At 38.8% G+C, this 15127-nt stretch overlaps 1 protein-coding gene across 2 annotated transcripts in view; it reads left to right on the top strand.

Annotated features, from left to right (window-relative positions):
- Nucleotides 1–3239: 3239 nt before the first annotated feature.
- Nucleotides 3240–15127, top strand: part of LOC137298279 (condensin-2 complex subunit G2-like) — a 37373-nt gene continuing 25485 nt past the window's right edge. Inside the window, exons 1-13 of one of the 2 annotated variants that reach the window (XM_067830463.1) lie at nucleotides 3240–3337; nucleotides 5169–5257; nucleotides 5923–6051; nucleotides 6639–6756; nucleotides 7025–7185; nucleotides 7969–8103; nucleotides 9266–9360; nucleotides 10018–10087; nucleotides 10442–10531; nucleotides 10990–11082; nucleotides 11805–11918; nucleotides 12075–12254; nucleotides 14854–15006. In XM_067830463.1, the coding sequence (XP_067686564.1) occupies nucleotides 5177–5257; nucleotides 5923–6051; nucleotides 6639–6756; nucleotides 7025–7185; nucleotides 7969–8103; nucleotides 9266–9360; nucleotides 10018–10087; nucleotides 10442–10531; nucleotides 10990–11082; nucleotides 11805–11918; nucleotides 12075–12254; nucleotides 14854–15006 (1419 nt within the window). In that variant the 5' untranslated portion in view covers nucleotides 3240–3337; nucleotides 5169–5176. Of the gene's footprint in view, nucleotides 3356–5168; nucleotides 5258–5922; nucleotides 6052–6638; nucleotides 6757–7024; nucleotides 7186–7968; nucleotides 8104–9265; nucleotides 9361–10017; nucleotides 10088–10441; nucleotides 10532–10989; nucleotides 11083–11804; nucleotides 11919–12074; nucleotides 12255–14853; nucleotides 15007–15127 lie in introns of both variants that reach the window. The other variant, XM_067830462.1, reaches the window with a different exon arrangement.

The following is a 15127-nucleotide window of genomic DNA, read 5'->3' as shown; positions in this document are numbered from 1 at the left end:
ATTGCAATGTTTTCTTTCTTAAAACGTGGAGATGTTTAATTAATCCCTCAATGTTTTCCTCCTTGATACTTAAAGGTGTTATTTCAAGACTCTTTAATCATTTGGTAGTGTTACGATAACAATACAATAAGTAAGCAACTTACTTACTTGACTCAGTTGACTCAACTCAGTGTCATGATACATTACTATATAATGCTGGACAGATATGAACATGATATCACTTACCTCTATCACGGCTGTAAAGTGTGTTAAGTGCACCAAGATCGTCAGGAAAAACCAGCATGCAAATGCATTTGCATGTGATGAAGTGCCTTGCAACTGTAATTCATGACTAAGGCGGTTTGTTAATTACTGTTTAGCATGTGATTACATCCACAATTAAGATGATCTGATTAAGCCTTAATTAATTAAGCTTATCTGGTTAAGCCTTAATTGATTGATTCATTGTTCATCGTTGTGTTTATTGTAATCGTTCTTATACAATCATGTGGAAGGTGAGTATAAATAAATGATAAGTATTACTGTACATGAATATAGAACATTCACATATATATTTGTTAATTCACTAGAATTAAAATGGTCTCACAAATGACACATAAAAATAAACAGTAAAGAGGTGTTTGTACTTGAAAAACAAACATAAATATATTTGTCATTTGTTGAAAATGATTTAATATTACATGTGTAATAAACATCAAGTTTTGCCTGATATAACTTCTTATGTCTCTCTTTACAAATAAGTATAATAAAATAATAAAATAATGTATGGCCCTTTTGACTTTTTGGTGTGGCCATTTTGACTTTTTGGTTTGGCCATTTTGACTTGGAAGATTTGTGGCCATTTTGACATGTACAGGTTACTCCACAGAATTTTAATTACCGAAACATTTCTTTAGAGAATCAAAACAAACGATTCTGACTTGTCTTTTCAATTTTTTAAATTTCCATCTTTTGAAGTTACATTTTTCCATCTTGTGTGAATTGTCATAGATCAAGTGTGTCGAAGAAGTTATTGTTGTGATACTGTAGTGAATATATTAGCAACGGATACATACATACACAGGTACAGATTATGTATACACACAAACACATGTCATATGGACACATACATATACATATACATTGCATACACACACATATATAAATTATAATGTATTCAGTTGTCGGGAATCAGTGTATATAGTATAGGGTTTCTATGAAAAGAAGACCAGAAGGCACGAAAACTTGCAAAGTTACACTTTGAAGACGCAATAAACGTAGGGATTTCATAATATCTTACTATTTCTTTTTGAAAGGTTAAAACGCTTGGTTTAGTCATATTTCTATTAAATATTAAAGGAGAGATTTGGTCATCATGATAAGAACATTCAAAGGAATATTATGTTTACCGTTTAGTCAAACAACATGTGTTTGATTTATGTTCATTCTCTCGCGAAGAAAATGAATCTATTTGTCATTTGTTAGGCGAATGTGAATTTGTGCAAACTTTTTGGTCAAATTTTTATCATGATTAACAGAAGGTTGTGATCACATCCATAATCTCAAACTCACTTTGGAACATTTTTGACTGTATGTTTTACGGACTCGGTTATTTTCTTTGCATTTTGGGAATAAAATTACTTGAACAAATGCGAACTCAATTCTGCCTTACCAAATATTGCTCAGTTCATAAGTGAGTTGAGATTGAGATATAGTACTGAAAAATGTATTTTCTTTAAAAGCTGTAACGCAGAATTTATTCTAAACGGCTAGGGGATTCACAATGCTTTTGCGTAAAAATACTGGTGACATCAAAAGGCTATGGCGTCATAAACCAAATGACGTCACAATACTATGACAAGGCTGCACTGTAAGTCTAATGGCCGTTCCGTATTCAGAGATCTACATTTTTCATTGTAAACCAAAAGTCACTGTGTTCTGTAATCTGATTGGTTGAAAAACATGATCAAATGGTATTAGATTCCCGGAAACTGCAAGACTATTCACTGCGTATTGACACGTAAACAATTGTTTTGTTGTGCCATCAACAGTGGTGACGTCTTTCAAATCATATGACGTATGTCAGAATGAGGTCACAAATGTGCAACTCCAGACGCTACCATGGGAACCAGTTGAAACGGCCTGCTGATGACACTTCACTGCTGTACCCGTACTCGATGTAAACGAGTACAGACAGTAAAACCCTTTGGTTTACTTTTGTGTTTACAATGTCGATAAACATCATGCTGACGCCGGAGGTTCCAAATGCCTTCCCGTGCTTCAAATACTCAATAACACCCGGAAATTAGCCAACACATGATGTTCATCTCCTAATTGAAAACTAATGAGGAGTGATTTTGATGATAAATCGAGAATCTCACCCGAGTGTCTTTTGATATCAAATACATCAGCACGAATTTATAAACTAACAAGTACATATTACTGAATACGCGCCACGTGTTATTGTCGGTATCCTGCCCTTCGTTAATGAATTTAGAAAATGTTTCAAAACCTAGGCAACACCGACTGCAAATGTGAGCAGTTTTATCAATTTTTAAACGGAGACTAGAAAACTATCATTATTACTGACGAGCACATTAATTTCCAGACAGACAGGCAAATGGACAGATAGATAGTGTTCTCTGGTGTTTAGGATTGTAAAAACTGCAGCTGCAAGAACGTGGTTAAAACAGTCTTGCTACTTTCTTAAAGTTTGGCCCTTTTGACTTTAACCTGTATTCATTTCGACTTTCCCTTGGCATTTTGAATTTTCCAGTTCCCTTGACCTGTTCCCGATGGATGGATGGATGGATGGATGGAAGGATTGTTGGTTGGATGGATGGATGTAAGTATTTACAGTCCGCTGTACTTCCCATCGGCTAGTTACTGTTACTGACGAAAAGGAAACAGTTTGATCGTTTGGCAATTTCCATGCAGTTTTCGCTTGTTTAGGAACACGAAAGCATCGATGAAATACACTATGTTAGTGCTAACTCCTCACCGCGACAATTCAATCATATACTATTTGCCTCAAGCAAATAAAATGTATAAGGTTTACCGCTTACATTTTTTGTTATTTGGCGTATCCAAAAAGCTCGGGGGAAACATATTTTTCTTTAATAAAACCTCACAACAAAACTGTATGTTATTGTGCGTATTCGATGTGAAAATTCCAAATAGAACAAAAGCTGATGCATATAACATAAGTTGCACTAGGAAATGCAGAATATTATAAACTGGTTCCACCGTTGGTGAGCGTCGCTGTAGACATGAGCCCAGTCAATTACAAGCAATCTCGTCTGTGTTCGGGAAAAGACGAGATCATAATATTGTGGCGCAAAAATTCAAGAGCGAAGAGGTACTTCACCAAACCTATGTGGGTCAAATTTCAATGGGTCGATTTGATAGATTCCATTCTGATCGAGCTGTGTTCATAGTTTACGATAATTTTCTATATGCATTGTCGCATCACTGTCTTTTTACTGACTTACTTGTAACTGTAAGCCAATGACAGTCGAATAACAGGATCATGTGGATGGGCTGTCAATGCAAGACTATCATGAAACACCGGAGTCCGTATTCAATACACTGATATGTGGTCCACGATGCATGCCATCACAGTTGATCGATGCTCACGATGTTGACGTGGACTGTCTGGCACAGTCTGGTCTAGTCTCTATATGCGGTCCTATGTTTGTATACAGTCAAGATATCGCTGCTCACGGCAGTTCCAAGTCAGTTATTTACATACCACCAATCGCATAGCTGGATTATTGCCGACTGCATTCCAATAAAACATATTACAGTTTCATAAGCCAAAAGATGAAAGGTGCTTTGACAGAAACATTTTACATAAATTTGCAATTTGCACATCATTGTGCACTGTGGTGTGCCAGAAAAGTGTGTGTGGCTTGGCATTCAAATCCCAGTTTGCATTGATTGTTACTTGTTTTACCAAGGCAGTCAACATACAGGACCTTCATATTTTTTATCACCCCAGCATGTAATGCGGGGGGATATAGTTGACACCTCGTCTGTTCGTCCGTCCCCTATCCATCCATCCGTCCGTCAGTAATCATTGTGTTTCCAGAGCATTACTCAGAAACCATTCAATATTTTTAGACCAAACTTGATAGATATAGTAATCTCAGCCTATGGTTGTGCCCTTTGCTATTTACAGATTTTTGGCATTTATATTTTTCTTGTTTTTCCATGGAACATTTTGGTGTTAGTCTTATGGTGAGGTGGGCTTCGTTTCCGGAGCAGAACTCAAAAACCGTTCAATATTTTTTTGCAAAAGTTGGTTTATATATCAATCAGAACCTAAAGTGGTGCCTTTTGCTATGTACAGGTTTTTGTGATTTATTATTTTCTCGGTTTCCATGGAAACGTTTCAGACATAGTCTCAAAAGTGAGAGGTGTGTTTCATTTCCAGAGCAGAACTCAAAAACTTCTTAATATCTGTCCGTAAAACTTGGCAGCTATGTGTGGCAGACCCCAAAGTGGTGCCTTTTGGTTTTTACAGGTTTTTGTGATTTATTGTTTTCTTGGTTTCCATGGAAATGTTTCGGACTTAATCTCAAAATGGAGGGATGGGCTTCCTTCCCAGAGCACAACTCAAAAACCATTTCATATCTTTTAACAGATCTTGGCAGATATATGAGACAGATCTTGAAATTGTGACTTTGCTGGTTACAGATATATGGCATTTATAATTTTCATGAATTCCATGGAAACAATTCAAACTTAGTCTAAAAAGACAATGAGTAACTCTCAGATTATTTATCCTTTCAAACATGTGGGGCCCGGGGGAATATGTCATCTTCTTATGACTCTTGTTTACATTCCCCCTAGCCAACAGATCATAATTACAAGTCACTTCTCCATATCATTAGTTATGTCTATACTGAAACACCTAAACTTGAATGGTTTTAGCAAATTTAAGTTCAGATTTGTGAATTTAGATAATACTGACTTCTGGGTCCCTTGCTTCATTCGTAGGTTTCACATTAATTTTAAACTCGCTGTGCAAGCTAAAGCATATGACCAAAGTGGAAGTTCACCAATAGATATTTTTACATGTTCTGCACATGCACACAGTGAATCGAAAATTAATATGAAACCAACAAATGGGAGAAGGTAAAGTTCTTTGTACTTTTTATGTTGATAATAATTATGTTACGTTTCAGAAGTCATCATGCCAAGCACAGAGTTGTTCTCCCTTTGTGAGAAGAAAAATGCAGATGGAATCATCTCTTTCATATCAAGTGAATCCAATGTAAGATTTTGGCAAACCATGACGTCATTACAGGGGAAGAGAATGGGTCTTTGACTAAAGCCACTGTCAAGATTGAAGCACACATATGTTGACCTGGAGTCATAATACTGTATTTGAGTACGGTATTCATGCTTAATTGTGGCATTGTGTCTCAGTGAGTTAGCGCTATAAACATGATAAAACCATGCCGCTAAGTCTGAACGAATATTCTTAATTATGACGTTAACCCAGTTTCATCTCATCTCACCTCACCTCACCTCATCTCACCATATTCTCTGGTCTTATGCTGGTTGATGACTTATGCTGGTCAGGCAATTGTAATATTTGTTGTATTAATTTCATTTGATGCATTCTTTTCATTGCGACATGACTTAATCGCTATTATTATCATTTTGTTGTCATGATTAATTAATGTTATTCAGTGGTGTAGTTTAAGAGATGGTTTTATTGAACTCGTCGTTTTTTCAGGAGTCTGTGAGTTAAACTTTGCAGTCACATCGGCAATATTTCAGCCCTATGGTGACTTTTTCAAGAGAGATAAAAAAAACAAGCAGAGATATCTGTTTTTTAGTCCTTCTCACAGTTATATAATTGGAATAATGATAGTGAGAGTGTTAATAATGAAAACTTTATGGGGTCATTATTTTCTTTAATTCATTCTGCAGAAAAATCAGAAAGCAAGAAAACTGCGAGAGACATTGTGTTCTTGTCAGCAGCGAGATGTCAGTGCCATGTGGACAGAGCTGTACTCCATGACGACAGAAGCCATCATGAGTCTGGATGAAGATGAAGAAGTATATGAATTATCTTTTTTATCACACGGCCAATTTATTTCGTTAGCCCTTACTGACAAATAGTTTTAGCAGGAAGTATTGTTACTGTTTATCAATTCAATTGCACTGTTTTGCTGCTGAAAGTCCTTGCTTGTAAACTGAAGTATATTTGACTTAATCACTTGATGTGGTATGGATCATTATGCTTTAGCTTGAAATTAGAAATACAAGACAAAATTGTTTGCATGTATTGTTACATGATGAGAAGTACAATTGAAGCCACAAGATTGATTGAATATTCCCTTTATTTTCTTGAAAATTGAGGCAGTATTTTTATTTTCTAGCAAACTGATGACACATGGCATGAAATGTGTCCACTTTATAATGAAAAAGCTACATGTGACTTTCCATTGATGTAAAGGGTGCATCAGTCTGTCGTGTTATTTTTCATGCACATATCTATATTACTGGAGAACCAATTCCTACATTTTTGGCCAATTATGTAATTAAACTTAGATCTTAGAGAAAATAGATTATCATGATGGTGTTTTCCTGAAAGCTGTTACCGGAGTTGCACTTTATAACTTACATGCTCCTTCTCTCTACAGAAAATGAACCACACATTTTCCCTACTGGAATGTGTGGTATTCATTGCCCGGGCTACCTTGCACAATGAAAAGGACCCAGTTCCGCCCTGTCTTTTCGAAACTGCTGTCCTTCTTCACGGTGAGTGATGCCTAGATTCTATTTACAGGTCGTCATGACATTGCCATGGGGTGAGGTGGGGCAGTAATTAAAGCATTTGCTTGTAGCACTGAAGGTTTGAATCTTTGTGTATGGACAATGTGTAACACTCATTTCAGCTGAAATATTACAGATGTAATTTTGACATGAAACATAATTCACTCACTCACTTATTCAATCAATCAATCAATCAATGCTGACTGAAGCATAAAAGATCATTCATTCACACTTAATACCTCTGTGGTTGCAGGTGTGTTGATGTCTCTGCCGGAGGAGGCACTCGGTCTACGAAGTGACATTGCACAGCTGCTGGAGATGTGGTGGCGCCGGGGTCTGGAGGGGAAGGAGGAGGTTGCAGTCAACACACTCCACTTCTTCTTGGAGAGTGCTCAGGCTGCTGAGAAAGTTACTGTAAGTAATACATGGCCTTTTCAGGCATACACAGTTGACGTTACTCCATCCTGTTTGTTTGTGGAGTCCAGTTGTTAACTGGTACCAAGTGTTGTTTGTGATCACTCTAAACAAATGTTCCTGAAATTATTAAGAAAGAATGTTTTTATTTGAATTTGGATATTGTTTTCCAATTACAAGATATGCAAAATGGAAGGATAACAGACAGCAGCCAATTATATTCAAGGATGGCAATTTTCCACTGATATGTGAATTTCTGTCGACTATATTTCAAACTGATCATTTTGAACCTCCCATTCAATGACACTATATAAAGTTTACAGCAGAAAATAGATTTTCCTATTCCCAGCCCTGTGTATTTCATTAGATAGCAATGTGGTCAATGGTCAGTGTTATGACAAATTAACCCTGTCACCATTACCAAAGCATGTCAGACGATTTATGTTCTTAATATTTGACTCAGTGTTGGGTAGCCTCTTTTTTAAAGTGTTTGATTGTCATGTTAAATACCTTGGTTTGATTGCATGCATTGGTACAATGTGTAAAGCCTATTTTTTTTATGTTGTCTCCTGTGGGAATATTTCTAAATCGGCTTAAACCACACTTGCTCCATTTCAAGAATGAAAACTCATTGCTCATGTGCTTTGTAATTCAAACAATATTATCTGCATTTGTTGCCCTATATTGACTAATGATGGATTTGTTGCATCTGTGCTGTAGACACCTCCTTTTTTTGTTTTATGGAATTGGAATCAACACTACCCATGCATGTACATGTTGCAGGCTGTCAAGGTGAAACGAGTGTGGGCAATGCATGATGCAGTCCTGCTTATCAACTGGGACAATGATGACATAGAGTCACTCAAACAGAGGCTCATTGCATGTGTGGCAGCCAAGCCTTTTCTCCGTGAACCTGATGTAAGTCTGATCCAGGCAAATAGTAGTCCCTGATTCCAGATCACTTTGTTATAGTAGTGTATGCTTAGTAGTCAGGGGACACATGAAGGTGCGGTTTAGAATTGGTCTTCAGCAACACTTGCTTGTCATAAGAGGAGACTAACTGGATCGGGTGGTTACACTCAGTGACTTGGTTGACACATGTCGTCACATCCCATTTGTGTAGATTGATGTTCATGCTGTTGACCACTGGATTCTCTGTTCAAGACTCCATTATTTACAGACTGCCATGTAGCTGGAATAGTGCTGAGTGTGGCGTTAAACAACAAATAGTCAGGGAACATTGGGGTGGGTAGTGTTGTCTTTTGAAAGGTGTCTTTCTCTGTTTACTCTAACATAAAGCTAACATGCTGTCATACATCCAGGATAGGTCTAAAGCAGCATTAAATCAAACGTACTCACTCAATGGGTTGGGTTTTACAGCACTTTGAACTGTACATATAGATATTATAGCATGCTGCATTAATGTGGATTAATGTTTCCAGGTAAAAGTCTCGAGTTTCAGATATTAGAAGTGGGTATGAACTGGTTGGTGTTCTGATGTACAGTGTTTGAGTCAAAATCTTTGTTGTTAAACATCAAGGTAATGACAATGACATCCTATCATCATGACCAACAAGGAGATTTCTATGGCTAGAAACTTCTTTAATGTAATATGAGCAACATTTCGGTGTAGCTTCCAACACAGTTATCCAACAATCATGCTTTATTTCAACACATGAGCTCATAGAGCTGGCAAACACTTTGGGAATTTGGACACCAAATCACTTGCTATATCCTGGTATGTCTAAGGGAGGTTACTTATGTCTACATGGTCTAAGGGAGGTTACTTTGGATACAGAATGGGATACCTTAAGTCTCTGGGCCATTCTGTCCAAGGAGTGAAGATACTGGGACTCCAACTGACTTAGTCCTTGTATGTCTAAGGGAGGTTACTCTTGACAGAGAATGGGAAACCTTAAGTCACTGGGCCCTTCTGTCCAAAGAATGAAGAATGAGGATAAATGATTAACATTGATTTGCTTCTATGTATTTTCTACAGGTTATCTCAAAGTATTGATAAACTAAAACTGTTACATTGATTGTAAATTGTAATGCTATCTGGACCCATTCATGTTTTTAGGGTCGAAAGTTTCTGGCCTTCCTCTTCAACATTTCTCCAGAGTTCACAGGCCAGCTTTATGTGAGGTTTAAAGAATTCTTCCCAGGATCAACAAGGTAATGCTCATTCAATATTCTGTAGTAACTTGACTGTGAATATCTCACTGTTCAGTGTAATGTAGCCACACAGCTTGGCTCCTTTAATTCTAGTGTCCAAGACATGCCCTAGGAAAATGCAGCCTTTTTCTCCCCGTTCTATGTAATGTAAAAGTATCCATACTGAATGAATAGTCACATTTGATCCTGCCATATGAAATTCAAAAACAAAACAAATGGTATCAAAGCAGCTGTCTATATAGTGTTTGGATTAACTTTCAAAACATTTTGAATTGGCTGAGTACTTTACGTATACCGATACCATTGTTTCAGGTACTTCTGGCTTTTGTATTATGTATAAAGGAATCTAACCAGGCTAACCTAACCCAAACCCTAACTTTATCTTCCCTCCTATCATGTGCAGAAAATGCATGAGTGATTCTGGTATATGTAAATTTAGCCTACAGCTGAACTTGACAGAACCATACCCTTCACTTTCCATAAAGTGCTAAACTCCCTTATTTTAATAGAAAGTACAGGGAAAAAAATCCTGTTAATGTTTATGAGGACGAAGGCATTTACCTGATTTTGTGACTTAAACAAAACCAAAACCTTTATTACTGAAGTGCATGTATTACTGAAGTGCATGTATTACTGAAGTTTCCATTTCATCCACAGGGACATGAGTACATTCTATGGGGAAGTTTTCTTCCGAGCATGGAAGCAGGCATCAGGGCCTTGCTTAGAGGTATGATGAAAAAAACAAGTAGAGCTTACAACAGATGGTTGATGTTATTAGCATCAACCCATGTCATCGTGGCTTGATTGTGTGTTTATATTTTAACGCCACACTCGGCACTATTTCAGCTATATGATGGTGGTCTGTAAGTAATCATGTCTGGACTAGTCAATCCAGTGATTGACATCATGAGCATTGATCTATTTATATCATCAGTGTCTGATGAATGACTCATTAATTTGCCTCTTACTGAGGACTAGTAATGTGGAATGCTCTCAGGATTCCTTAGTAATTGCTGTTGTAACTGTCCTAGTTCTAAATCCGTGGGTTTTTTTGAGAGATCAGTGGAATGTATATTTTCAGAAACTTGAAAATGACTGTATCCAGAACCTGATGAATCATGCTGTCCATGCCAGGAGAGACGGAACCAACATATTTTCACTGTTGTCACGGGTATGCCTTCTTTGACTGTTCAACATGTTCGTTAGCCCTGCAATAATTCGTTTCGATTTTTACATGAGGCTAGATAATGCTTTTAGAACATTGCCAAGGATTACTTTACATTGTTGCTGAGTGTCGTAATATGGGACTCGTTCACCTGTTTCTTTGGTATGGGATGCAATATACTTGTCATTTTGACCAAACTTGATAACTCTCAGGTTTAGTGCTTGTTACTTCAAGCAAACAGAAAATCATGAACTATGTTATGCATTTATACAACGCGTGAATTATTAGTTTTTAAAGTTAGTGTGGGTTAAAAAGTTTTGTACATGTACTTATGTGGGTAGTAAGTTTTTATATTGAGTGGGTTATGGTTTGTTATACTTTGGTGTTGTAATATGTGTTATACTGAGTGTGGTTTATAACTTGTACTTTGTGTGGGTTATCAGTTGTGTATATCTCCCTCTCAGTTGCTGCAGTACTTACACAACCAGAAGATACAGACAGGCGTTACCGATATGCTGCTGAGACTGTACAACCCCATCCTGTGGAGGTCGCTCAATGTATGTATCCCCATCCTTGAGGGACATATTCCAACAACTTGAGGTGGCTTAATTTCTCATTCCCTTGAAGCGGCATCGCTACTGGAGTCCCTCCCATTCGTTACTGTCAGTAAACACATGTTTAGATAAATGTTAGTACATCTCTGCCATAGGCATCACAGGTGTTGTGAAGGCTACACAACAATGCTTCATACTGTCCCTTCAGCTGGAGATATTTGGGCCCATGTAAAATGCATCTTAATGTCAAGTGGAATTTCATGTTTTCAGTGGAATTTCACTGTTTCTGGTATCAAGTGTCTTGGATTAAGTTCAAACAGGTTATACCTTACAAAAATATAAGCAATTCAAGCTCTGAATCCAGAAATATTTTCCATAAAAGGGATTGACTTTAATAACCATGAGACACTCTGTAGGCATGAATACACAATGCCATTTAGAAAGTGGTTAAATATTGCATTTGATGTATTTGAGATTACAGTAGTTTACACTTAGAAAAGTACAAAGTACGCAGTCTAGACTACGAGTCGTCTGACTTCCAATCTTGGGGAATGCTCTGCAGCAGAGTGGGACCAGCAGCTAACTTTGTGTACTGGTGATTAGGTGCCTTACTGCGACAGTGTAGGTTCAAATCCTGAGTGGGACTTCATGAAGAAAGTGTAATTCCAAATGTTACATGACACCTGTATGCAGTTTAATAATTTTCTGGGGTTTTGTCCCTGTAGGTACCTAACTGTGATGTGAGGGCAAATGCCACCTTCATACTGTGTGACGTGTTCCCACTTACCTGCCCCGTGCAGAAGGATGAATTCATCAACAGACAGTGTGAAGCTTTGCTGGTAAGTGACTGACATAGGGAAGAAGAAATAAAGGTTTTAAATTTCCCCTACAGACTGCCTTGTGTGATCACTACCTCAAAGCTTGATGTATCGCTGTGGAATGTGTGCATCGAATCCTGTAGAACCCTGTTTTATAACTAAGTTTTTCCCACACAGACTGCCCTGTATGATGACTACCCTGTGGCTCGGCGTATCGCAGTGGAAGGTGTTTGTCGCATCATGTCCAGCTACTGGGAGCTTCTGCCCAACCTCACCATTAAGATGTTCATCACGAAACTGCTCCAGGATCATCTGAATGATGCCAATTCAGCTGAAGTCCGCCTGAGTGTAGTTCGGGTGAGTGTCAGTGTGGCTGTTATCATGATCAATCAACAGCGGAGATTGCAGATGAGCATAAGTCCCCAGCAACATGTGGTTTTAGTTCCAGGGGACTTAATGGGCTGGGTGCTTACTGATTACATGAGAGATTCAAAGGCAATGGAATGCTCATGGTTATTAATCACTAGTAGTTTGGCCTAAACTTGTTTACATCCCTCAGTTCAGTGTCTGGCATCTTGTTGCAGTTTGACTTTATCAACAATCAGATTCTGTCTTTTCTGCTTAGGAAGACAATGGAAGCCAGTCATATTTATAAACAACAAGCGTCTAGATTTTCGAGGCTCTCTTAGCGCTAAGATAGATGTAAGTTAATGTTATTATATGGCACTTATGGCTGATTTTTTGTGTGTCCTCCCCTGGTAGGGTTATATAATCTAATTTTTAAACCTATCCTATCTCAGGTCTTGTACGCTCTCTCTTCAGTTTGACATGCTGAGTGGAAACAAAAACAAATTCTTGTCTTGACCATTTGCCCATATAAGGGTGTCTGGGGTAACTCCTCGGAAGCATGCAACTACCTGCTCACATGAACACCTCTCTTTAGTCATCCTCTTTCTTGTCGCATTGTGGTGTGAAAGTATTCTGCAAACTGATTTTCTGAATTCTCTTCCATCCCTCTCAACATGGAAAAAACTGACGATTCTTCAGGGAAAAGAAACTTTTGCGCACAGTGCAAAAAGATGTTTTCAACTGCTGACCCCCATACATCTTGTGTTGATTGTGTGGTCTTTTGCATCTTGAAACAGCATTGCAACCAATGCAAACCCCTAGGAGGATAGGTTACCATTGTCTTGCTGGTAGCACTGAAGGATACGACCGTTCCACCTCCCCTTCACCTGCCTGTTTCAATGCATTTCATGTGGTTGTGATGGATCAGTCAAATCAAGAGGATGCCCAATTCACAAGATCTCAGGACCAGCAGGTTGTCTTCTCGTCGGGGAACTCCCCTACTGATTCAGGCAAATCCATGGTTGAAGAATGTCTTCCCGTTCCCTGGTCAGTCTCATTTGACAAATCCCTGGGTCCTGAGTCTTATCTGAATCAGATGGACTTGAGTACTGATGTATGGCCTCTTCGTTCTCCTTGAAGATTTCTCCCTCATGCTCGTGATTCATCCAACTGAGTTAGTTCTCCAAATTTCCAGTCATCTTGGATCGTTCCTGGTGCACCTAATTGCGCTGGTTCATTCCCATTTGTCCAATTGAAGGCATTAATCGCACCACTCTCAGTCCACAGATCGTGCCTGTTTGAATAGTTGCCATTGGTTCTTGAAATCATGCAAGCTGTACTTGTTGTTGTGGTTTGACTTTGCCGTCTCCTACTGATCTTAGGCTGTCTATTGCTATGACCATCACATATTCTGCATCTTTAGGAACTCCGGCTGCTACGGTTACACCTCAGCCTATTCCAGAGTCATGGGATCCCTCTCAGGACAATCCGACTGTGTCTGTACCTATTTTGATACGGTGATTCGTGTGATCTCATTTGCCTAGTCTCGGATGCAAAACCTACCCGTTTGATGAATGTACGTCCTTGTTTGACAAATAAACGCCTGCGCGTTTCGTCATATCCTGAGGCACCATCACCATTTGCTGCACAGAACTGCCTTTGCCTGGCCACATGAATTAAGTCTCCTATTCTGGAGGGTAGTTTTGACAGGGTGGAGTGTGATGTTTTGGATTGGATTGTAGATAAGCTAATCGTCTTCCGAGGAGTACATCTATAAATGACTTACCCTGCTCCTATGCTATGCGGAATCGAGACCTGACCTTTCATCTTCATTTGATGATCTCTGAAATTATTGATCTCTGTAAATGATGGATTTAATTCGCCAAAGTTCTTATCATCCCAAGTATCCACATGGTTTCTCTAACCTTGTTGTAGCTATGCTGGTTGACAAGGATATCAGCACGATTTGCTCAAAACAGATTCAGTCACCCATCCTAATGGAGGATCGTGAGTTTACTTGCCTGGACACTGCCACCACCTCCAGAGCCAAAGTCTCCCAGACAACCCTGTACTTTTGAATGTGCTCTTCGATTCTGTGAGATTACATTTTTACCAGAGTCCTGTCTTTAATGATGGCCCGATATGGCAACTGTTACTTAACATCCATCGTGGAAGGGTGCTTTTGGAGATCCGACACAGATTAAGGTTTTAAGGCTTTAATTGCACCATGTGAGATAGGATGAGTTGATAAAATATGGAACTACTCAGATTAAAACATTGCTCCAAGAACGAGAATGGAGGGACAAACTAGGAAGAGCAGGTAGTGGAGAATGCTGCATGCTTCCCAGGAGTGACCCCAGACATTCTTATAAAGGGGCAGTATGGAGCACTGACCCCAGACATTCTTATAACGGGGCAGTATGGAGCACACGGGTGAATGGACATGAGAGGCTTAGAATTTTATCTGCAGTTCGTATCCACTCAGCAGGGAGAGTAAAAGATGTGTAATATTAGTAGTCTATAAACAGGAATATGTACTGTGTCCACTAACAGAATTCTATATGCTATGTCCACACAACATGGTTATGCATACTATGTCCATTGACAGGGTCTGACCGAGTTGCTGGACAACCATCTGTGTCACCCGCTGCTGAAGCAGGTACTGCCCACCATGAGAGACCATGTACATGATATGTCCGAGTCAGTCAGGAAGGCCATGATGGACCTTCTTCTCAAGGTCAAGAAAATCCGAGCAATTAAGGTAAACTTACTGCCTCTATTGTTGCTCACCAGGGTTACTACACAACTTTAATAAACAGTAGAACACGGATATAACGAACTCCAAGGGACCAAGGGATTTAGTTCGCTATATCCGTTGTTCG

Source organism: Haliotis asinina, chromosome 10, assembly GCF_037392515.1.
Source record: "Haliotis asinina isolate JCU_RB_2024 chromosome 10, JCU_Hal_asi_v2, whole genome shotgun sequence".
In the NCBI taxonomy this organism is placed as follows: Eukaryota; Metazoa; Mollusca; class Gastropoda; order Lepetellida; family Haliotidae; genus Haliotis; species Haliotis asinina.
Note: the sequence above shows the minus strand (reverse complement) of the source record. Positions and strands in the feature narration are given on the sequence as shown.